Source organism: Gossypium hirsutum, chromosome D07, assembly GCF_007990345.1.
Source record: "Gossypium hirsutum isolate 1008001.06 chromosome D07, Gossypium_hirsutum_v2.1, whole genome shotgun sequence".
NCBI classification, from domain to species: Eukaryota; Viridiplantae; Streptophyta; class Magnoliopsida; order Malvales; family Malvaceae; genus Gossypium; species Gossypium hirsutum.
The window spans coordinates 32,886,281-32,911,267 of record NC_053443.1 but is presented as its reverse complement, the minus strand read 5'-3'; the positions used below and the strand labels follow the sequence as shown (position 1 = coordinate 32,911,267).

The 24,987-nt window shown below is 32.9% G+C and overlaps 1 protein-coding gene across 2 annotated transcripts; it reads right to left on the bottom strand.

Moving 5' to 3' along the window:
- Window positions 1–13,621: 13,621 nt before the first annotated feature.
- Window positions 13,622–24,000, bottom strand: LOC107954653 (AUGMIN subunit 3). 2 transcript variants are annotated; one of them, XM_016890274.2, is made up of 18 exons: window positions 23,664–24,000; window positions 23,525–23,561; window positions 23,341–23,444; window positions 22,887–23,082; window positions 22,557–22,623; window positions 21,992–22,095; window positions 20,540–20,624; window positions 19,434–19,491; window positions 18,930–19,061; window positions 18,371–18,440; window positions 16,976–17,033; window positions 16,812–16,867; window positions 16,091–16,243; window positions 15,266–15,377; window positions 15,018–15,159; window positions 14,800–14,875; window positions 14,555–14,650; window positions 13,622–14,010 (listed from the first exon to the last, which is right to left on the bottom strand). In XM_016890274.2, exons 1-18 carry the CDS (start codon window positions 23,837–23,839, stop codon window positions 13,879–13,881), a joined length of 1,854 nt encoding a protein of 617 aa, XP_016745763.1. In that variant the 5' UTR covers window positions 23,840–24,000; the 3' UTR covers window positions 13,622–13,878. The 2 variants fall into 2 exon arrangements, with proteins under 2 accessions (XP_016745763.1, XP_016745764.1); XM_016890275.2 differs by having other exon boundaries at window positions 19,434–19,488; window positions 23,664–23,988.
- Window positions 24,001–24,987: the final 987 nt, after the last annotated feature.

The following is a 24,987-nucleotide window of genomic DNA, read 5'->3' as shown; positions in this document are numbered from 1 at the left end:
AAATCAAGCTAATTCAATGTTTTTTAAAATTTTATTTTGTCCAACACTTTGAAAATAATTTTCAGGACTTATAAACAATTTTTGCAAATTTAAGTAGGGATTTTTAATATTCTTTTTGTTATATCAAAATACTTGAAAAACTAGACCTAACAAATTGAGTTGAAATATGTTAATGTTACATGATAAATTGATGATGAATAGTGAATAATGTCATGTGAATTGAACATTAATACCCTATTACCTAGTCAAGCTAAGTCAGATATAGTTGGCATGTCATAGGATTGGATTGTATATGAGTTTGTGCGCTTATGTGATAGGACACACTTCATGTGTAACACCCGTAACCTATTTCCATCGTCGAAATAGGGTTACGCAGTATTACCGTACAATTTAGAACATCCCATAACAAATAGCTTTCAATCCATCAAATTAATTAACAATATTCATAAATAATTCAAAATGAAGTAAGACATACATTCACGGGGTCTTAAATCGAGCCTACGAGACCTTAAAAATAGTTTAGGAACAATTAGAAACCAATTCGAAAAAAATATGAGATTTGGGACAGAAATGAAAAATTTCAAAATAAGGGTCACATGGCCATGTGTCCAAGGCCGTGGGACAGGGCCCAGACTGTGTAGCTCCAAACATGGTTGTGTGGCTACTCCACACGCCCGTGTAACTTACTGACTTGGGTCAGATGGTCGTGTCGCAGGTCGTGTGCCAACCCATGTGAACCCTACATCTAACACGCATGTGTGGGTTGCCCATGTGTGATACATGACTGCGTGTCAGCCTGTGTCTCAGGTCATGTGTGCTACAAAATGACCCAAAATGTGCCCATTTCATATCCAAATGCTTAAGTACCTAAACCAATCTAACCACATTATTATAAGACTTCAAAATGCATTTCAGTGACAGCCAAAATATGCCAAACCAAACATCCTAAAGCCTAACCAATGTGTCACCAATGACACCACATTTCAAACACTTAACATTTTCACCTACCTAGAATTACATTACACAAGTCTCAACTCACTCAAAAGAACTCGCATTCAATTCTAACATACATTTCTTAATTCATATCAAAATTACCATTCTATGCTTGACCACTCATGCTTAAACTTGGAACTTAACAAGCATACCACACTAGTTACTCTTTCCCCCACATCAAAAGTACAACACATAACACATTGCAAAATACTTGTGAACCATACAATCATGACTAAATGATCATATTACATGCCATATAAGCCAAGTTAAATTCAAAATCTACCAAAGATGTCATCGGATAGTGTGATACTTTGAGTTGATTCGATCTTCCGATTTCCACAAAAATGTAATCTACAAAAAAGAATACAAGGACACGAGTAAGCTTACATAAAGCTTAGTAAGTTCATCGATTAAAAAATAAAGCTTACCGAATCAAACATAAAATACAAATAACAAGATTAATGAACATAGTTCCTGTCAACAAGGTTATTAACAGAATTCCTATCAATCACAGCTCTCAACAAGTGAGTAATGCTTAACAATAAATACAAATCAATTTTTCACATTTCAATAACATTCAGTAATCATTAGACAATGCCTGATGAACGATATACAGATATGAGTACACGGTTAACCATCCAAAACACATCAAATGCTCATACGAGCTAATCCAACCAAAAACACCTCTTAGCACTAAGTGCCTAACCCGTAGGCCAACATCCTCCTTTGTAACACATCAGAAACACTGTAATATAACTCGATAGTCCGCAACAAATGCAGGACCTCGGTATATTAAGTGAACAGAAGATAAACAGAAATCATCATCACATCTCATACCAATCCCGTACCACGTGTAAATAACCTATTGACATGCCAATCGTACTTTATCCTATGTTCACCCGGCTCAGGATTTATAAACAGAAAACAGTGCTATCGTTTCATCCTATCAGTTCTCATTTATAAGACAACATTTTTATTAATCAACATTCAACAATTGAATTTCATCTAATATACATTTAAAAATGTATTAGAATTAAACCGATCGAACTTACCTGACTAAACTACAGCACAACAAGGTACAAAGACTATTCCACAATTTTCCATTTTCCGCGATTATCAGCTCGTTCTTAATTTAATATGAAAACAAAGCTTGACCAAAATTTTCAAGCCCTAACATAAAAATGGCTATTCAGTTTTTTCTACAAGAAGAAGAAAGGGAAAATGATGATATTTACGTCAATTTTTTAATTTTAACCTACCATTTAATTATTTACAACTTTAACCTTTTAATTTTAACTTAATAATGTACTAAAACATGTCCATAAGTGTCCATTATAATTACCTAGGGTATAATTACCATTTAAAGAGGGCTTAATTGCACAATTAGTCTTTTAATTATTTTAAAATTAACAAAATAAACTTGATTTCAATTTAACCCTAAATTAATTATAACTTAATAAGCAAATAGCCCAAAAGATATTGGATCAATCATATCCACCACCGCTTGGACTTTTTGACCATTATTTAATAACCATTTTAGCCTCTTTTCTATTTTAAATCTATAGTGACTTTTACCTCTTTTACAATTTAATCATTTTTAATTAATTAACTATCTAAACGATAAAATTTCTTAACCAGAATTTAATATGATATTAATGACTTCTTAAATATTAAATAATTAGTATTTACGAACTGACACGTCGGAGTTGTGGTCCCGAAACTACTATTTTTGACACCACTAAAAAATAGGTTGTTACATCGTGTACTAGTATGCACTTTACGTTCCAATTTCCCTTACTCAGTTTTTCTGTTAATACACTTCAGTGTCGTTTGGTTGGATGATCTTTGTATTCGTCCAATTCCAAGTTAGGTTAATAGGGGTCATTAATGATAAGTTTGATAACTTATACCGAAATGAATTAATATGATGCTTGATATTTTGAATATGTTCATATATGAATTGAATTGAGAAGTATGTATCTTATTATGCAAAGCAAGTGAAATCAAGCCTTACGAGCCGAATCGAATGTGAATGAGTCAATAGACTCTAGAATCGATAGAATGGTAAGTATAAGGTAAGTGAATTGAATTAGTTATACAAATTTGATGAAAGTGGTGCCATTGCCATAGATGTATTGATGTTAATTAATGATTGTATACAAGTTCCAAATGGTAGAGGAAAGGTAAGATGAATAGATTCATCATGAACTTGTTTGAAATAATGTCAATGTTATTTATGTATATGTATTGAAATTTAATTTGAGTATAAGCAGAAAATGTTCACTTGAAAAGTATGTAACAAATGATGGAATTGGTATGATTGATGAATGTCTAGTTAGGTTGATTTGTTAATTGGTATATGCAATATGTTGTAACAATGTAGCTATGTTCTTATATCTTGAATCATGAAAGTACCACTAATCCCTATTGCTTATTGTATGGTTTGTTTTCTTCGTGTGCAAATGCAAGTTCTCTCGAAGTCCCAGAAAAGTGAAGTCAGCATCCAAACCACATCTATCAACTCAATATAGTTTGTATAGTTCTCATCTTATGATCTAAGGGCATGTACTTAGGCTTTTATTGTTCAAAGGTTATAAATGGTCAAAATTGTATTATAGTGTTTTGGGTATAATAATGTGATGGTTGATATTTATGCATATTTGGCTTGGTAGTAAACAATAAATCGTTGAATTAGTTGTAAAGGAAGGAGTATACATGTTTTTAGGTCACCAAAACTTATACAAGTTGATTTCTCTAGAAACAGTTTGTCATGCCACGATGTCAAACGTTTGCCTTTGTGACGAGACTAGGTTGTCATGCCGCAGTGCGACGTTGAATATTAAACATTGTGACGAGGCTTACTCAATATGTTGTGTCGTGATAAGGAACCTTCTAATGTCGCGATTTCAACTTGATGTTTTAGAATTTTTACAATTTGGTATTATTTTGGCCCTGGGTTAGAAAAAAAGCTTTTGTAAGCTCAGATAAGACCCGAAATTGATATCATACTATATTATACACATAATTTACTTATATTAAAAGTATAATGACGCTGGTTTGAATATGATTGGTTATAGATGCTCCTGCAACGAATGTGACACCGTGTGACTTGGACCCAACAATAGGATCAAGAATCAGGATGTTACATTAAGAAACCCCAAAATGGAGCAACAAAATTAGGGATAGAAAAATAACATAAAAAATCGACGAATTTTGACGAGATTTTACTCCATATGGTTGGGTATTTTTTTGTTGCTAAAATTGAGTTCAAGTTGAGTCGGGTTAATTTTAAAAACTAGTCGGGTTAGATTTAGGATAAGCCCGCTCCACCTCGCCTCGGGAAATTTATAAAATTGACGCTATTTTAATTTTTAATTACAATTTAGCCCCCAATCCATTTTAATAGGAAAACTATTTTAGTTGGATCGGGACTTTTTCTGCCACATCAGTTTTTCTTTACTCTGAAATGGTGAAACTCAAACAATTTTCCCATCTTCAATCACCATCTTTGCTAAATAATCAACAAGTGAGTTCAATCCCCCTTTTTTTCGAATACCCATAAGATTAATGCATGAGCAATTGGGTTGGTAACTATAAATAAAAAAATGGCCATACAAATTCCTCATGTAATTGAACCAAGTACAAACGAAAGATTTGGTGTTTCTATAGAAATTTTCAAGAGCCTATTTGGTGTTTTATTATAATTCCTAGAGAATCAAAATATACAGTCAGCAATGTCATGCTTTAGATGTTGGCTACCTTCTCTTATTTTCAAATTTTGGCAGCAAGAAAAGTAGCAGAAAGTGTAAAAAAAATTGTTTGATGCGATAAACTGAAATAAGTTCGGGTCAAGTTGATTCAGTTCAGGGTAGGGTATGGAATAAAATCTCGGGTTTGGGAATCGGGGTGGGTTTATTCTTCTAATGTCGGGTCGATTCAGGTTTGAGTTGAGGCGGGAAAAAATCCATCCCTAAATATAATGGAAGAAACCTAAGAATAAAATGAGAAAAATGAAATCCCAAAATAAGGTAAGAAGAAACTTTAAATTGAAAATGAGAAAGATGGAAGAGGTTTGAAAGAATTAGGCCATGGGTTTTTACTCGATTCCCACAAACGAAAAAAGCTTATTATGGATGGAGTTTAGAGATGGTGTTGAAGGAAAGTGAGATGCTCCTAGTTTCCTACAAGATGAAGGTAAGTTAAAGTTTGTACTCCAACATACTGTAATACTTAAGTCAATTAGGTGATTGCTTAGTAAAAAAGATGAATGTGAGAAAGCTAGAGAGAGGTATAATATCTTTAATACTAGGAATTTCTCTCTACTAAATTATAACCCTTTACTTATTATTTTATAACAAAACAAATAAAAGATGGAAAAACAACTTTGACTTTTCTACTTTCTGTTAAGTACAGATTAATTTGTTTATGTAATTCAAATAAAAACAACAGAATCATCTCAATTTTGAAAATGTTAACAGATGATATATTCAAAATATAAATTTAGTGTTTTGAAAACTACTGTTATATCTCTCTTAATATATATATTCGTAATTACTAGTTTCATTATTTGTTTAGATTTTGCTTTATTTCATTGAAAATAACTGTCATATCAAATTAATAATATTTAAAATTTCGTTTTCGAAATAAGCGGTAAGTCTTCATTTGAATAACATAACATATATGTGTTAAGTGTAAATATATCTCTACTATGTGTATATAAGTAAAAAAAAGAAAAAAAAGTGAGAACATTTTATATTGAAGGAAAAAGATTTGAATTGAAATTTCTTTGAAATTATGTATTTATATATATTAAAATTTGTATCATCAAATTTGTGAAAAAATTGAAAAACTAATGAAGTGATTTTTTTAGTGATGAGAAGTTATTTGAATAAGAAGTTCAAATAAGATTTTTAAGTGGGTAATTTCTTTTTTTTTAGAAATGTCGATAGATTTTTCTATTGGAAGTAAATAGTTTGTTTTATATAAGTTTCAAAGGGCATGCGAAAGTTTTTAGTTACGGGTTAAGTTGTCGTGAATAGGGACTTACAAAAATAATTTTAGATTGAAAATCTAACGATTAACATAGTTTATTGGTTACGCAGTTCGGATCTATTAGAATTAAGTGGTCCGAATCCTTATTTAAATCAAATACAATGGTAAAATAAAATAAAAGTAAAATCCCTGTAGAATTATACTTCTTTTATTTTATTTTTAGAATAATGTTTTTTAAACCTTATTAAACTCCATCTATTTGATATTCATTAGAATAAGGTGTTTCAATCTTACTACACTCCTATAGAATATGGTTTTACAAGCCTATAAATAGACGTAGTCTACTCCTCTTGTAATCATTCGAATTCGACATAGTGAATTTTCTTCTCCTTTACCAGTGGTTTTTTTCCCGAAAGGGTTTTCACGTAAAATCTGTGTGTTCTTTATTTTTATTTCTTTTTTTTCTTTGTGATATATTGTCATTACCGACATTCTATTTTTACAAATTGGTATTAAGCTTTCGGGTTATTCATCTCAATCACGGTAATGACGTCTTTGAAGTATGAAATTTCTCTGTTGGATCGCAACACCAGATTCGCGTTGTGGCAAATAAAGATGCAGGCAATTCTTACACAGATGGACTTAGAGGAAGCCTTGCTAGGGGGAGATAAGATGCCTTCAACATTGACAGAGGAAGAGAAGAAGCGTAAGGATCGAAAGGCGTTAACACAGTTACCTCTGTATTTGTCTAACGAAATTTTACAGGATGTGATGAAAGAGAAGACCGCCGCTGGATTATGGAAGAGGTTAGAACAAATATGTATGTCGAAAACTCTAACTAGTAAGATGCATATAAAGCAGCGTCTTTATGCTTATCATTTGGAGGAAGGTGCGCCTGTGCACGAACACTTGACAGTGTTTAAAGAAATTCTCTTAAATTTAGAGGCCATGGAGGTTCAGTATGATAAGGAAGATCTAAGGTTGATTCTACTTTGTTCATTGCCCCCGTCTTATTCAACCTTTAGAGATACAATTTTATATAGCTGCGAGTCTCTCACAGTTGATAAGGTTTATGATTCTTTAACCTCGTATGATAAGATGAAGCATCTTGTGGTTAAAACTGACTCTCAAGGAGAAGGTCTCATTGTTCGTCAGAGACAAGATTGGAATGCTGATGATGATCGTGGAAAGACACAGGAATGAAATCCTTGCGGTAAATCTAAGGGTAGATCGAAGTCTTCAAACAGAGGGAAAACTTGTAACTTCTGAAGAAGAAAGGGTACATTAAATCTGAATGTTATAAGCTATAGAACAAGATCAAAAGGGAGACTGCGAATCAAAATGGAAAACAACCAGAAAATTCTGGTAAGGCTGATGTTGTAGAAGACTACAACGATGGTGAACTTCTAGTCACTTCTGTCAACAATTTTAAAGTGAGCAAGGAGTGGATCCTTGATTCACCTTCCACATGAGTCTCAATTGAGATTGGTTTACAACTTACGAAATAGTGTCTGAAGGTGTTGTTTTGATGGGAAATAATGCTTCATGTAGAATTGTAGGTGTTGGAACAATTAAAGTTAAGATGTTTGATGGAGTTGTCAGAACACTTAGTGACGTACGACATGTTCCAGAATTGAAGAGAAATTTAATTTCGTTAAGTACTCTTGATTCAAAAGGGTATAAATACACAGCTGAAAGTGGGGTTTTGAAGATTTCCAAAGGTTCCCTCGTTGTGATGAAAGGGCAGAGAAAGACTGCCAAGTTATATGTTCTACAGAGTTCTACTATTATGGGTGATGTAGTGTCGCATCCTCTTCCTTATCAGATGATGATATTACTAAACTTTGGCATATGCGCCTAGGGCATATGAGTGAGAATGGCATGGCAGAATTGAGAAAAAGAGGACTTCTTAATGGGCAAGAAATTTGCAAACAAAAGTTCTGTGAGCACTGCATTTTTAGGAAGTAAAAGAGAGTTCGATTTACTAGAGGAATCCCTAACACGAAAGGAAGTTGAAGTATATTCATTCTGATCTGTAGAGGCCATCCAGAGTGCCTTAGAGAGGTGGAGCTAATTATATGCTAACTTTTATTGATGATTTTTCTAGAAAAGTGTGGGCATTCTTCTTGAAGCAGAAAATCAATGTGTTTTTCGCATTTAAGTCTTGGAAAACCATGATTGAAAAACAGACGGGCAAGCAAATAAAATATCTTCACACAGACAATGACTTAGAGTTTTTGTTCTAATGAGTTTAATAAACTATGCAAGATAGAAGGGATCGTGAGACACTTGACAGTTCGTCATACTCCATAGCAAAACAACCTTGCAGAATGAATGAACAGAACGATCATGGAGAAGGTTCGGTGTATGTTGTCAAATGCCAACTTACCAAAGTCATTTTGGGCCGAAGTAGCCTCTACTACATATTTTTTTATCAATCGATCTCCATCCGTTGCCATTGAGAAAAAGACTTCACGAGATGTATGGTATGGTAATCCTGCTGACTATTCTAATTTAAAGATCTTTGGTTGTACTGCGTATGCTCATGTTGATAATGGAAAATTGGAACTGAGATCCATTAAATGTGTTTTTCTTGGTTATAAAGCTGGTGTAAAAGGGTATAAGTTATGGTGTCCTGAAAGTAGAAAAGTTGTGATTAGCAGAGATGTTGTTTTTGATGAAACTGCTATGCTACCTAACTTATCTCTGAAAGACTCTTCCAATAAAGAAAATCAAAAGCAGGTGGAGCATCAGATTAATCCAGAATCTACAATAGAGTCGACTACTGAAGCCAGTACAAAAATTCAAAATAGAGTTGTTTCTTCACCACAATACTCTATTGCCAAAAACAGAACTAGAAGACAAATTAAACCTCCAAAGAAGTATGCGGAGGCTGATCTAGTGTTATACTAAATGTGAGATAGATAAACAAATAATAAGTAGACTCAGAAAAGTAGATGTTTGCTATGCAATAGGAGATAGAATCACTACGCAAAAATAAAACATTGGATCTTTTATAACTTCCTAAAGGTAAAAAGGTTGTTCGTTGTAAATGGGTGTTTAAGAAGAAAAAGGGGGACTCCAAGAGTTAAAGAACCCAGATATAAAGTAAGGCTTGTTGCAAGGGTTACAACCAAATTCTAGGAGTGGACTTCACAGATGTGTTCTCCCTAGTTGTGAAGCATAGTTCGATTCGAGCTTTGCTTGGTATTGTGGTCATGCATGATTTGGAGCTTGAGCAGTTAGATGTAAAAACTGCATTTTTGTATGGAGAACTTGAGGAGGATATTTACATGCAACAACCAGAGGGTTTTACAGTCTTAGAAAAAGAGGACTATGTTTGCTTGCTAAAAAAGTCCCTTTACGGTTTGAAATAGTCACCAAGACAGTAGTACAAGAGGTTTGATTCCTTTATAACTTCTCATGATTTTAAAAGAAATAGCTTTGACAGTTATGTTTACTTTAAGAAAAACAGTGATGGTTCTTTTGTGTATCTACTCCTTTATGTTGATGACATGTTGATAGTAGTGAAAGATAAAGGAGAGATAAAAAAGGTCAAAGCCCAACTAAGTAAAGAATTTGATATGAAAGATTTGGGACCAACAAAGAAGATACTTGGTATGGAGATTCCCAAAGATAGAAAAACAAGTAAATTGTACCTAAGTCAGAAGGAGTACATTGAGAAAGTTCTCTGCAGATTCAATATGCAGAATGCTAAGCCTGTTAGTACTTCTTTAGCAGCCCATTTCAAACTTTCATCGGCTTTGTCTCCACAATCAGATGATGAGATTGAGTACATGTCACATGTTCCATACTCCAGTGTAGTGGGATCTCTCATGTATGCCATGGTTTGTTCATGTCCAGATTTATCATATGCAGTCAGTGCAGTTAGTAGATACATGGTGAATCTCGGTAAAGAACATTGGAAAGTAGTTCAGTGGGTTTTACTATACTTACGAGGTACTACCAATGTTTGCTTATAGTTTGGAAGAACTAGAGATGGAATCATTGGGTATGTTGATGCTGATTTTGCTGGAGACCTCAATAGAAGAAAATCTCTCACGAGTTATGTCTTTACAATCAGAAGTTGTGCAATCAGTTGGAAAGTCACTTTGCAAACTACAGTCGCTTTGTCTACCACTGAAGCTGAGTACATGGCGATTACTGAGGCTTGTAAAGAAGCTATTTGGTTGAAGGGACTCTTTAGTGAACTCAATAAAGACCTTCAAATCAATACAGTATTTTGTGACAGTCAGAGTGTCATCTTCCTTACAAAAGATCAAATGTTTCATGAGAGAACAAAACACATTGATGTTCGGTATCATTTTGTTCGTGATATTATTGCTTGTGGTGATATTGTTGTGAGCAAAATTAGTACTCATGAAAATCCTGCAGATATAATGACTAAGTCACTTCCTATAACCAAGTTTGAGCATTGCTTAGACTTGGTTGGTGTTCATTGTTAAAGTTAGACCCTTAAGGGGTTTTATAGAAGAGGTGGAGAACTTGTTCGTTGAGAGTTCGCGATGAATAACTTGTTCATTAAGAATTCATGTCAAGGTGGAGATTGTTAGAATTAAATGACCCGAATCTTTATTTAAATCAAATACAATGGTAAAATAAAATAAAAGTAAAATCCCTATAGAATTATACTTCTTTTATTTTATTTTTAGAATAAGGTTTTTTAAACCTTATTAAACTCCATCTATTTGATATTGATTAGAATAAGGTGTTTCAATCTTACTACACTCCTATTAGAATATGGTTTTACAAGCCTATAAATAGACATAGTCTACTCCTCTTGTAATCATTCGAATTCGACATAGTGAATTTTCTTCTCCTCTGCCTGTGGTTTTTTTTCCCGAAAGGGTTTCCACGTAAAATATGTGTGTTCTTTATTTTTTTTCTTTTTTTTTTCTTTATGATATATTATGAAAGACCTTATTAAGAGTAGAATCCACTATAATCTTCATAGTACAAGAAATGTTTTAAGCTCAATCTCGCTCATATTCGTTATAGCTTCATTCCTATACAATTGTAATAAAAGAACCTTCCCACTAAAACTTTCCGCAATAAAAGTTTAGCACAAATTAATAACACAGTTTGTATATATATAGTACTTTCACTCACTAATATTCCCCACACTAAATAGACTAAACTCTCTTAATTCCACACTTAAAATCGTAAATTGTGTCTTCAATATAGTGTGATCAAAATAGGTTTTTAGAATTTTGCCCTAACCAAATCACATATTAAGGAATAGAATAATGTAGAGATATTGATCTATAAACCTTTTCGATCCCATATCTCATAAATAAAGAGAATCACACTTAATTTCACTTTGTTGTACATGATTATCATTATCTAAGTTTTTATTTTTTTAGTGTAATTTGACTCATGACATTAAATTTAATGAATTGTTTTATTATAATATTAGAAATTTTATCACATGCATATGCATAAGAAAACTACATATTTAGAATACAGATTTATGTTTAAAAATAACATACAATAAATAATGAAATGTATGATTTGAAACTAATTAATCATAATAACATATGAAATATATATGATATTAAAATAAAAAATTAGATTAAATTGTGAGTAAAATGAAATTTAAATATATAAATACATCACCTTAAAAAACACATAAATACATCATATTAACAATACTAAATGCACTACAATAATTTATCATAGTGTTGTAATCAACCGTGAGTTAGTGTCAAGTTGACTTATGGCACCAACTCAATTAACAACATTATTAATATATACAACTAATAGAGATAATAAATTATGCATATTAAAATAAATATATTAAAATGAAGTTTTAGTTATATCGTAAATTAAAGGTTTTACAAATTTAATTGGTGTGGGTTCAAATTATACCATATACATATTTTAATTTTTTATTGATTTTTGTTAAAATAAAAAGACTAAAGTACCCTCAAATAATATAACTTAATTTAGTTACTGAATGACATTTTTGTAATTTATTTAATCGAATTGATACAGGATTAACTCATGATACCAACTCAATTAGGGATTTAAATAATAGTATAAATATATTAGTGTTAATAGTATAAGATAATAGAAACTTGTAAGGATTATGTTTTTAATATTTCAATGTCATGAATTTGTTTAACTTTTATTGAACTCATAATGAATTTAAAGTTCTAGTTTATACCTTCACCAAATAAAAATTCTAGTTTATATTAGGGGTGAGTGTTTGATCAAATTAAGTGAAAAAATTTGAGTTAATCGAGTTGACGAGTTTTATTTTATCATCTTAATTCGATATGAATTATTTTCGTGTCGAGTCAAATCGAGTGAAATTATTTGAGTTAAATTGAAAAAAAAAACTAAACATGTCAAAATAAAATCTTGTTAGAATATAACTAATTTCATATTAGAGTACACAAATTTGAAACAATATATATTTAAAAACTCTTTTAAAGTAAAATAAGAGAAAATAAGATACTTTAGTATGATAAACTTGAATTGATAATTTACTTGTTTATATATTCTTTAGTTTTGTTTTTTCAGAATTTTTAAATTATGAAATTTTGAAATTTTTTTATAAATATTTGTATTTTTGAAAATTTGAAATTTATTTTGAACTTTTTTTGTATTTCTTTTTGTTGAAAGAGACCAACTTGCTCATTTTGGAAATTGAAAAGGACCAAATAGATATTTACACCAATCCGTTATTTGAGTAATTTGAATTATAAAATTCAACTTGACTCGAACTCAAAAAACCGAATTACTTATTCGAATTGACTCGAAAAAACCAGATAACTTGATTAACTCAAAATTTATAATTGTTTTCAATTTTTTTGAGTTGAATCCTGTTTCTCACCCTAATTAATACAAAAACGAAGTTTAGGGAAAAAAAAACTGTTTGCACATTCTTTCAACCACGTAGATAGAATTTGTGAAAAAAAATTCAAAAAATAATGTAATTATAATTTACAAGGTCATTACTTCTATCAAAGAATATGGCACCAGTATTGATTTTGGCTAAAATTTAGTCTGCTAAATTGACTCAGTTTTTTTTCCCTTCTTTTTCGTCTAGGTTTGTCAACATTTTAGTGAACCAAGAAAAAGAATCTACACATCTAACAATTTTGAAGTTCCAACCTGAAAGTCTATAATTACTTTTCTCACCTCATTTGAAGATTCAATAAATGACCAATGACATGTGACTGCTTCAATGTGCTTTAAGTTGTAACTGTAATTGGGTAGTCACTAGGCATATTTAATGAAAATTCAGAGTGCAGCAGTAAATTAAATACAGAACGTAAGTGATAAGCTTCTTCGGGCATTGAGTGTTAATAAATGTGGTGTTTTACCTCTCACGCCCACTCTAAATCTATTGAAGAACAGAGTGTCCAGCAAATCAGGGAGAAAAAGTGGCAACTCAAAAGTCAAAACTGAGTCTGCAACAGTGCAACTCAGAACTGAGTCTCTATGTCTGGTGGCCATCTACATCATTCCTGGTTGTAAAATAGCAACTGCTGCTCAATGTTCATTCTGTACATTCTTTTATTGAAGGATAAATTTGTCACTACACTTTTATTAGAAATTGAAATTTGGTACTACATCTTCTTGTACTTTTGAGACTAGAACAATAAAATAATTATAATCAGAAAATAGATTTGTTATTGTAGAAGTAAAACTTTTTCTAAAGCCTTGCATATGAAAGTAACTATAATCACATACAAATTTTCTGATACAACATAGTTTCCTTTAAAAAAGGAAAAAGACTTGTGATCATAAAATTCAAACCAAAAGGTGATAAACTAAACATAGCAATCAGATTTTTACAAATCAAATTCTCATAAAAACCAACTATTATTCTTCATCCCAAATGCACCTTATAAGAGAAAAGGATTAGGAATCTTGCAAAGCTCGAACCCGAGCAGTCAATTCTCTTACTTGGCTCCTCAATCGCTCCGGATTGCAAAAGAAGTCCACAAACACCCTCCTTTGAAGTCCAACCTCTTGGGAATGATGTTTTACAATCTGCATTCCCACCCATAAATTGATAAAAAGTAGATAATTGCTTGGGATGGTATGTTTCAAGCTGAATGTTTGGAATGTTATGCCATAAACATTTTATTACAATAAGCTACATGCCTAACACGGATTTGCTCAATCTTCTTATATCTCTATATCTATTTCAGAATGTGATATACATAAGTGTTAGACTTGGACTTAACCAATGCATATGACACTGAAATTTTCAGAGCTGCATATAATTGAGTTTACCAAACAGCTGCATTTTAAATATTGGTGCATATGCAATACGACCACACAAATAAAACTTTCATTCAATAGGTTTTTGGTGCCAGCCTAAATCTTCAGACCACCGGTTTAGAGGACTTCTCAAAAGATTGTATGCCATCATGTGAATCTAGTCTATATGTTAAACTCACGTAACACTAACCTCAAAATAATTATATGTTCTTGAGTAGATTGGAATGGGAACTGAAAAATGGTTGTAATCATATGAAGTGATATGCAAGAATTCATCCATGAGGAAAACTGCTTTAATAACTCCAATTACCTCATTCTTCTTGCAATGTTCAAGCGTAACCTCCTCTACTGCAGCAGAGAGTTTTGCATTTATCTTTTCCATTTCATCCAGCTCTTTCATTAGAGGCTAAAAGAGGGAATCAAAATGTTAGCAAACCACATTAATTTTATCATTAAATGAAAGAAATAACAAGACTATGATAATAACAGAACCATGCTTCAAGTGGAAATGAAGGGGGAAATGGACACAGCTTTTGCATAAATTGTTGGATATACCCGAGGTGTCAATATTGGTTGAGCAGTTGTTGAAGATGCAAATAATAATTGCTGCAGACTTTGAATCAGAGTGCACCTGGCACAATAAAGAAAAGATATGACTACCAGAAACTCAAGATTCATCAAACACAATTCTAATTCAGAATGTATTTAATTGTGTTTCCAATAGTAATGCTGAAGACAAATTCTAAAATACAAGCAAAAATAGAGCAACTCACAGCTCATTGATGCATCTATTTCTGTCCTCTGGAAGAGAATTCTCAAGGTCAGATTGAAGAGCCATCAAGTCTGAATGTAGACCAGATATTTGCTGTACAATGCCAGGAGCAGATACGTATGTTGATAAACCAGCCTGTGCATCTAAAGGAAATGCCAAAAGCAACCACAAATCAAAGTCCTCTCACTAAACAAAAACCCCATATATAAACAATAATCTGGTCTAAATATGTAAGGATGGGGACATTACTTGAATGGATACTTAAAAGGTCTCTAACACCATGCAGAAAAGTGTCTCGATCATCCACGGCACCTTGCTCTTGGACCTCAGACGCAGCTTGAATTAGTGCCAAGCAACGCCCCTAAATGATAATAAACATCTTTCTAATGTTAGGATTTCCAAGGAAATCTCAAACAGTATCCAGGAAAGAATACTATTCCATGTAGCTTTGAATCAGGATGCAAAGCAAATGGATCCAAATAGAACATCTGAAAAAACAGTCTCTAGATTCAATATCAAACAACTTTTTAACTAGTAGCTGAGAATTAGCCTCCTTGGTAGCAACACCTGTAGTGTACTAAATGAGAATGTCCAAAGTACTAATCCCCCTTCAAAACAGTAATAAAACAAAAGACAAGAAAAACAGAGGAAAAGATTGACCAAGAAGCTAAGGACCGTATAGGAATTTTAATGAAACACCTTTTTTTCTTAATTCTGTCTTCATAATAATGCTAAATAATTTGGAGTTGATAGTGCTCTTTCCGTTATTCTTTCGAATATCAGTCAAAGTAAAAAATTAACTTACCTTGTCGGTAGAATTTCAACCCAGTATGAACCAACAAATAGAGATTTCAATTCAACCTCTATCACTTAAGGTTAGACACTAACATGGATCAATAGTGTAACATCGCAATTAGTAGAATTGCAAAGTAGAAGAGCAGGAAGTGACAAGTTAGAAGTGATAGATGTATTCCCTTTGGAAATCATGATATATATACGCATACATATGAACACTGATGGAAATATAAGGTGCACATAAACAAAACACAGACCACCCCGTAAGATCCAACATACCACCCGGCCTTTGGTTGCTGACAGGTATGCCTGAAGCTCTGACTCGATAACTTTAAGCAATGAATATGCTCCAAGCATATTCTTCTTTTCCAATTGACAAGCTATTTTTAAGAGCTGATGCCTTGCAAGATGATTGATCAGATGATTGATAAACTGCGAAAGGAAATTGAGAATGCTATAAATTTGGAGATGAACTTAAAGTTTTAAAATTTTCATTACTTCAAAAAACCATGTACAACTAAAAAGAGTGAGGGTGGATGGGTTTAAACAACTCGTGATTGTTGCTTCAAGTGGTTGTGACGCTAGTAAAAACCTGAACTTTATACTTGTCTGTTATCACAGTAACATTTCAAACATATTTAATCAGAATGCACTCTAAAATACAAATTCTTCAACCGGAAAAGTTATCCAACTTAAATGTTACCAGAGAACTGCTATGTTTTCTAACAAAGAAGCATCAAATCTAACCCAACAGTTGACATGATTGAACGCCACTGACATGTCAAAGGAACATTTTCTTTTGTTAACAGGCACTGTAAAATGGTGATTATTCTACATGACTGTTCTTAGTTTCTCACCTTAGCTAAATGCATTATATCTCAAATAAAAACTAAGAAGCATGAGATCCATGGCCATAAAAATTTGGGTTATGCCTTTTTATGGAAAAAAGTCCAAGCAAGATATAATTAAATTAAAACTTTTGCAGAGTAGCCAAACATACCGCCTTTTGTCTGCTAATATAGAACTCTTGCCGCATAACCTTTAGATCATAATCACCTAAAAGCGGATAAATTTAACACAACATTAATCGACAGGGTGATCACAGTGACGCAACCATTTACCTTCTGCTTTCAGTTCTCAAAAAGAAAGGCAAGGAAACTATACCTTGCAAAATGTATGTGTCCTGGAGTTGCGCCAGCTCCCAGCAAAGATCTGGAATAGTCTGGAAAAGGAAGGTGGAAATGAAAAATAAGAGAGTCAGCTTAAGTAAATACCTGAACTCCAACAAAAAGATTAGCACATATTGAATATATATAACATCATCTCTTTTACCAGTACACCACCATATTTTAGCTCATGTTCTTGAACATCTCAAATGGGGCACACCAATATCACACAAGATTTAAGTCTATATATAATTAAGCATCAATATAATACCAACAGTCAACACAAAGCGGCCAAACTTGATTATAAAGTCACAACCAGCCCAAAACATAACTGATGACAGATAACACCACTTAACATCTCATGAAACCCCTTATGCTGAAACCACTGCCACTAACACCAAAAACACTACTGATCTTGAAATCCTTCTCATCATTACCAAAGAACCATTACTTGAAGTTTTATTAAACCATTCAGCACTACCTTAAAACACCAAAACCCTGTTTCCAAAACCAGTTAAAAAACACTTGCTGACATATTAATCATCATTTCTACTGGATGCATCATTACTATCCTAAATTTCATAACTTGCCATTCCATCAGACTGTAAAGACTATTCTTTTAGTCTTGCATACAATCATAATAGTTGCATAAGCCAATGCAGAAATCATAATCAGAGAAATAGCAACTTTCCTATTGGTCTCTTACCAAATTACAGTTTCCCCAGAACCACTTTCCATCTCTAGCAACCACAAAACAGACCATTAATTTTTATTCCATATAGTCAAGCCACACATTTCTGATTCCATGCTCAGGAATGGACATTGCCATAATCCTAAATTTCTAAACTCCACATGCAATTAAAAAGACAAGAAGAAAACCATCCTTTCATCTAGCATTCTGCCTCTGTAAGGATTTCTCTAAATCAGCTCAGTTTAAAAAGTATCAAGTACATCAAGAGAAAGGACAAATCAAACTTAAATCTTCATTTATTAGGGTTTTTAGTAGCATAGGACGTTTAATATACTTATTGGATAAAGATTTTGTTTATAACACCAAAACACATTTTAAATCTAGTGTTTTCAGGAAAGCAGCATGACTAGACAATCCCATAAAAAGGTCCTTGATGAAAACATTAATAAATGCCTTAATAAATTCCAAAATCAACTAAGGTTGTTTTGCGGATAATATTTTGGTATCAGCATCATGAAAATTTTTAATGGAGAATTTATGTAATGAAATTGGAATAAACATGAGTGAAAACTTGACAAAAATGTACTCTAACAAATGTTATTCATTGGGAACACAGGTATGGCAGGGAACAACTACTTATGTAAAAGATTTAGGTAAAGTCAAGAAATGCAAAAAAACGGAAATAAAAATACACAAACAAACCTCAGTTAAAAACTTCTCTTCTTTGTGATAAAGGTTTGAAACCTCTCCCACCAATTCAGCGTGCTTTCTTCTGCATATCATAATCAACATAACATAAGAGTACGTAACATCATAATAAGTAGGAACATTTCTATAACTCTTTCCAGGGATGATGACCCACAGCCTTAAGAAACTTGAGCCTTTTAGAAGCTACTTTTAAAAAGGAGAATATTTCTTAGTCGTATGATAATAAAGTGATAATTAAGTCTATATAAACATTTGATTATAATTTTAGGGTTGGGATGGGTAGTTTAGAACAAAATTTCTTTTTAACTGATTTTCTTTTTTACCAAATCTTGCTGTGACCAGCATCTGGATTCCCTTAACACAGATCAAAGGCATTTCTCAGTGCAACAAAGTTCATTTGAAGACAACAAAGGTGTTTCTTTACAAGGTCACTTGCATTGCATGATGGATGCACTAATCAATAATTATGGTTAATGAGAACACAAAGTTCTGTAATTTGTACACTACGCTTCCATAAAAATAATGAATTAACTCATGAAATGTAAAAGCTTACCTAAGGGAATGAAGATCAAGATGAATATGAGCTTCATCTGATGATATTTGAGATTTAAGCGCCATGAGAATGGCTTGCTGCTTGGCATTCTCAACCTGGGCTTCTACCCATTGTCTTTCACTTGTTCCGAATCTGTCAAATAATGACCAATAAATTTAAATTAACATCACTGCCACATCAATATGACATGCTACTGAAGAGCTCATCTCAATTGCTATAACCAAACTTGTTTTTATCTGTTTATGCTTTTTAACCTCTATATAACTTGGTGCAAGTGTAAGAAAATAATTTGTCACAATAATCATTCTACTTTTTATTGTAATAAAAGCAAATGCAATATGGAGAGAAAAAAAAATTTCCCCTAACTCCTATGAACCAAAATTTCCTCCAGCAATCACTAACATTCAAATAATTAAATTAGTTGAACAGCAACAAGTTAAAAATCAAGATTAAAAAAGAATATTTAGAAAGCTATAAGGCTTAAAGAAAAAGGAAAGAGCATACATGGAGCGAAGCCTCTGCAATTCAGATACACGTTGATGATGGGACTTTTCTAGATCTGCTGCATTAAGATAATAAGAGAAAAAAGTCAAAAAAAACTTGTAAGTTCACCAGTTCATGTGTTACTAAATAAAACTAAGCCTACATAATCTGGCACAGCTACATTAAGTCAATACACTGCTATCTTTATAGTATGTGTGCATGACATCATTTTCTTCATACCTTTGCATGTACATCATTTTCTCAAAAGTTAAAAGTACAATCTAAAAACAAAAGCTAGTACATTTAGCATGACTTGCAAAGCACATAACAGAATACTATCAAATTCTTCCTTTAATTAAGCTTTTGCATCGAATCATGTATAAGAAATTGAAAGAGGCTTCCAAATGTTCTACTTAGATGAGTAGCATAGGGAATAATTTACGACAAACAAGCAAGATGTTAGAAATAACAGATGTATATATATACATTCAATGAATCATATTCCTCTAATAGAAAGTTAAGTTAAAACAGAAAAATAACTAAAGGAAATTTTTAAGAAGGTAGAACCTTAAGTTACATACATAACCCCCCACCCTTTTTTAAGAAGAAGCAAGCCATTTCACAAAGCCGGTTGTTACTGTTTGTACAATGCTTTTGCTTATTTTGTAATGAGATACTTATAAGTTTTACCACTCAAAGAGACTTTAAAAAAGCAGCAGCTGATACTCATTATAAACATTAGTCTTTTTAACAGAAAAAGGATATGCTTCATCATTTCAAATAAATACTAGGAACATACAGTAAAAAGAAAGACCCCTCTAGTGAGATGAGTAAAGATAAAAGAAACAAGAAGACAAGGACAAACGAATTAGATTAAAGGCACTACAAGACAAGAGAAAGACTTTCCCATTTTCCACTAGAAAGATTATCCAGGAACAGGTTCTGATGATTATTCATTCAACAATAAATTTATGAAATAGCAGTGAATAGACAAATAAGAATAAATAAAAGAAATAATTATTCCTTGAATCTAAAGTAAACCATTGCTGTTGGCCTAAAAAAATGAGCATACCATTTCCTAAAAGGAAACCAAAGAGCTTTACTCTAAGAGCAACAGTACGGAGTACCTCTTACTAAGCTGTTTGAGACATCATCAAGACTAACCCAGGAGCATTTTGATTTACCCTCTTCAGCAACCAATCGAAAAGGAACCTGAGTTTAATTACTAATTGAGTCAACAAAATTAATAAAATAAAAATATAGAAGCCTCCGTATCTAAAGATAAGATAAACCGTTCAAGGCAAAAACCCTTGGTAAGCCACAGTTTAACTTATATTAGTTGGAGGATTAAGCATTGCTAGGAAAATGAAACTTAGTTACAAAAAAGCATATAAAGCCACAGTCAATGACTACCAAGAATCCAATGGTATTTCATAATATGATAAAAAAAATGCAAGAAAACTTAAACCCAAGTAAAGACATAAAAAGTAGCAAGACACCTCACAGAGATAGTAACCCACAAAAAGAGCTGTAGAGGAAATACTGCGTTGCTAGAATTGAAATGAGGGCAGAGGTCCATAGTATCAAATATGGAAGTCACTAATGCCCAATCCTAGGGCAGCTCCAATGCCTAATGAAGGAGACGAAGACAGGATTTCTAACATATTAGATGTTTGCTGTCCCATTCTCCACAGCTTTGGGTTTAGCTCTTCTAATGAGCACATCAGATAAATTTTAGACCAAACAGTTTACCAAATGAATTATTATCACAAGTAGCAGCATGAAGACTGAATACAGCCAGTCAGCCCTGAAGACCAAAAGTAATAAAAACTATCAGCAGCTTTGATGCCCTCTGATCACTACAAGCTCACAAGATTGAGTGATGCATTCTAAGAAATTAAACTCCTATAAATTAGCAACTGATGCTTTGCCTCATTCACTAATCAACTCCTAGTGCAAATGCTTCAGAAACAAGAAGGTAACCAGCACTAATTTGGCATAAGCGCAAAAGGTAGGGATACATCATATTATATTCAGGTGGCCAGAAATAATAATGTCTAAAGTACAAACTAGAACTTTTTTTGCCATAAGGGGACAAGAGGCTGATGGAAATGTATATGCAAGCGTTTCAGTTTGTGAGCTGCCCCACTATATACTTCACAAAGCTGTGTCCATGTACATGCATTAGAGGAATTAAAATTAACATCATTGCTACAGAACGTGAGAAAACTCATGATAATCAGATATTGAGTAAGCATAGTCACATGAGTAAGCTTACAGTAAAGTAAAATGCTTGGGTGAACTATTTAAATACAATCTAAATAATCTGGTAATATATGATATACAATCTGCTCAAAATGCTACATTTTGTTACTCTCCTTTGGGGTGGAATTTCTTTTCTGCCTCAAACTCTTACATTATCTCTCCCAAAATCTTTTTCAAAGAATTTCTTCCCCTTAGTTTTATACTTTAGGGAAAAATTGGTGCTTAACAGAAACTCTTAAAGGTCAATGATAAAATTATTGAAGACTCTGCAGCAGAAAGAAACGAGATTTAAAAATGGCATTTCCAGATCATACCGTGTCTAGTTGCTTAGCAAACCACTGATTTAACTCCATTATGCAGGATGAATCTCCAACCAAGTACGGATGGAAGTCAGAATAAGCTAAGTAGATGCCTTCCTCTGCATGTACACATCATGAGTAAATGTTCATCAACAAGGTGCAAGCAACTAAGAAAAGTTTCCCTCCACTCTTACATTCCCCTAATGCTAGGCACACATTACCTCAGGCTCCTATATCTATTTGTTATTTGACATAGTTTTTGAGAACCAACAAAGGTTAACGTTCATTTATCACCATGGAAATAACCAAATACACACCAAAAGTTACAAACCAAATGCAGCAGGCTAATGATATTCAAAGTAACCCATGCAAAATGATAGGTTTCCAAATGGGAAAAAGGGAAGAGGGACGAGGTTATTGACTAGGCTGGGTTAAGATCAGTCTTTCTTCATCCAAGTCAAACCCAAAGCGGGCTTACCCTCTTACACAATTGGGTAAAAACAAATGCATTGTTTTGAAAAAGAACATAACAGCATAGAATCTAACATCTCTGATGGAAAGAAAAGAATAAAAACAGTACCATCTCCAGAATGGTAATGCGCCAGCTCTTGTGCTGTAGATGCTATTTTTCCAAGAACTTCATTCATCTAAATCACAGACACACAAAAAGAAGACCACTCCTTCGATGTTAAAGCAGATAAACAGTATCCTCCGAGAAGAAAGCAATGTAAATAAAAGGATAGCTTTTGATATTAAATTTTCATGTTAATCCTTTTATACTCGGTGCTGTGAAGCCATGTAATGCAGCATAAACAACTCAGAGAAATACCTTCCACCTCACTTTGATCAAATTTGAACATAATATGTTTCAAACATTTAAAGTAATGAGAGATTCCCTAGATTTACTTACCTGCAAGTTCCTTCCCGAGAGACTATCATCTATGGTTGTAAGGTGTCCATTAGCAGCAGATGTTGCTGCAACCCGTGCTCGTCTGCCTTGGATCAAAGCTGAAGCCTGACCTGTAAGCATGTCAAACTGAGACTGCAAATGCCTAAGTTGTTTCTGTAGCTCTAAAGCTTCAGCTTTATATGCTACAGTTGCATCCCTAAAGACAATTAAGAAATCCATCAGTATAACATGCACCATAATTAAAGAATTCTTTCGCTTCCTGGAGTACGCACATAGAATCCTCTCTAAAAAAGCTATATCAAGAATGATGCATTCAGGGTTGTCAGCTTAAGCTTGAGTTGTATTATGCTTAACCTCTTTAAATAACAGGGAAAAAAAAGGATGCTAAGGAAACAACAATAATGAGGCAATGTGAAGCATGTGTGCAGTGCAGAGAGAGAAAGTGAAAGAATACCTAATATCTTTTAATCCTTCTTCAGCTCCAAAAACCGCCTCCTGGTTGTCCCTCCTCGACGAGAAGGCCGAAATGCTATCATAAGCAAAGTCCAAGTCTTCCCCCTATTTCATTATAATAAACCGATATTAATGGCTAAGCCCGAAATTTGCAGAAAAAGAAGAGGAAATGAAGCAAAATTTACCTCCAACAGCTTCCCTTCTTGTACGATTTGCTCATACCTGCACAAATTGAAATTGATCCCGTCAATGATAACCTAAAAGGAGGTTTAATCTATCGATGCTTATTCCTAAAGAAAAAGGAGAAATAGAAAGGGAACTGACAGGGAGAGTTGGGAGAGGGAGAGGACATTGGAAGGGCGGAGGGAGGAGCAGATCCAGTCAAGGATGGGGCGGGTGTCGTCGTATTGGAAAGGCCATTCGAAGCTATCGGGGTCCAATTTCTCTGCCCCTTCGTATCCCAAATCCCCTAGTAATGTGCATAGTCTCGCCCCACTCATTTTCACTTCCTCTCTCACTCTCTCAGATCTTTATCTTCATTTCAAAAATGTTGTTAGTTTCAAACTTTCATTTTGTGAGAAACAGAGAGAAGGGTTGTTTTGGCGCCGGCCTCCCTGAAAATAATACATAAATTAAAATCCTATTAATAAAAATAAAATGAAAACCATTTTAGCCTGCAGGAAAGCATATTATTTTTTAATCTCCACTCGCATACTAATATTCAATATTTTATGAAACATATTATATTATTACTTTATAGAAATTTTAGAATAATTTTATAAGTGTTATAATTTTTAATAATTTAATTTTATCATTTCAATCAAACTTATATTTAATTTTTTAAAATTTATTGCATAATTATTAAACTTATATTTAATTTTATAACTGTATATTAGGTTGAATAATGTTGAATCTTACCAAAACCGTATTTGCGACTCTTGATATCTTAGGTAAGAATTCTTTGTCATGAGTATTAAAGGCCTAAGGAATACAATTTTAGAATATCAAAAGGCATCTAATCAAGATAACCAAAAAGCAAATGATTTTTATACCGCCTCCAAACATGTGAACGTTTAGAGTATAAATTGTGCAGATAAAAATATAAATATTTAAGTGCGGTATCTGCAAGCGTACATGTCAAATTATAATATAGATTTATGTTACAACAAAACATCATTAAATATTCCGAGGATTGTACGCAATGGATTGCATATTAGAGAAACTATTATTAAATTAATTATAGAAAATAATTACTAATCTAATCGAGTCACAAACTAGCAATGTGAATTTAAATTAATATTTTAATTAAACTAATTAAATTAATATACCTAAATTAACCTAATAGAATTTCCTATTCCTAGTGTTGACAATGCAAGCCTTTAGCCCAAGATCGATTAAATCTCTAATTATCTAATTAAATAATTAATTATCCTCGATTAAGTTATTTATCACCCTTAGCTAAGAATACCCTTCCAACCTCATATTCACTAAGGACTACCACCTAAGTTGCCATTCTAGTCTCTTCCTAGGCATACCAATACCCTATCGGTCTCACCGCTTGGCACAAGTTATACACGACAAGGTACTCTTCCAGTCTCACCTATCTAAATATTCTATTAGGAGGCGTCACTCCCTAATATACTAAGTA

What these genes read in the sequence shown, in the direction of transcription:
- LOC107954653 (XM_016890274.2), bottom strand. Translation starts at nt 23,839, where the DNA reads ATGAGTGGGGCGAGACTATGCACATTACTAGGGGATTTGGGATACGAA. An exon ending in TCTCGGGAAGGAACTTGCAG is followed by an intron (nt 22,624 to 22,886) that starts GTAAGTAAATCT and finishes TCTGTGATTTAG; the next exon opens with ATGAATGAAGTTCTTGGAAA. An exon ending in ATATTAGCAGACAAAAGGCG is followed by an intron (nt 16,244 to 16,811) that starts GTATGTTTGGCT and finishes TTCCTTTCGCAG; the next exon opens with TTTATCAATCATCTGATCAA.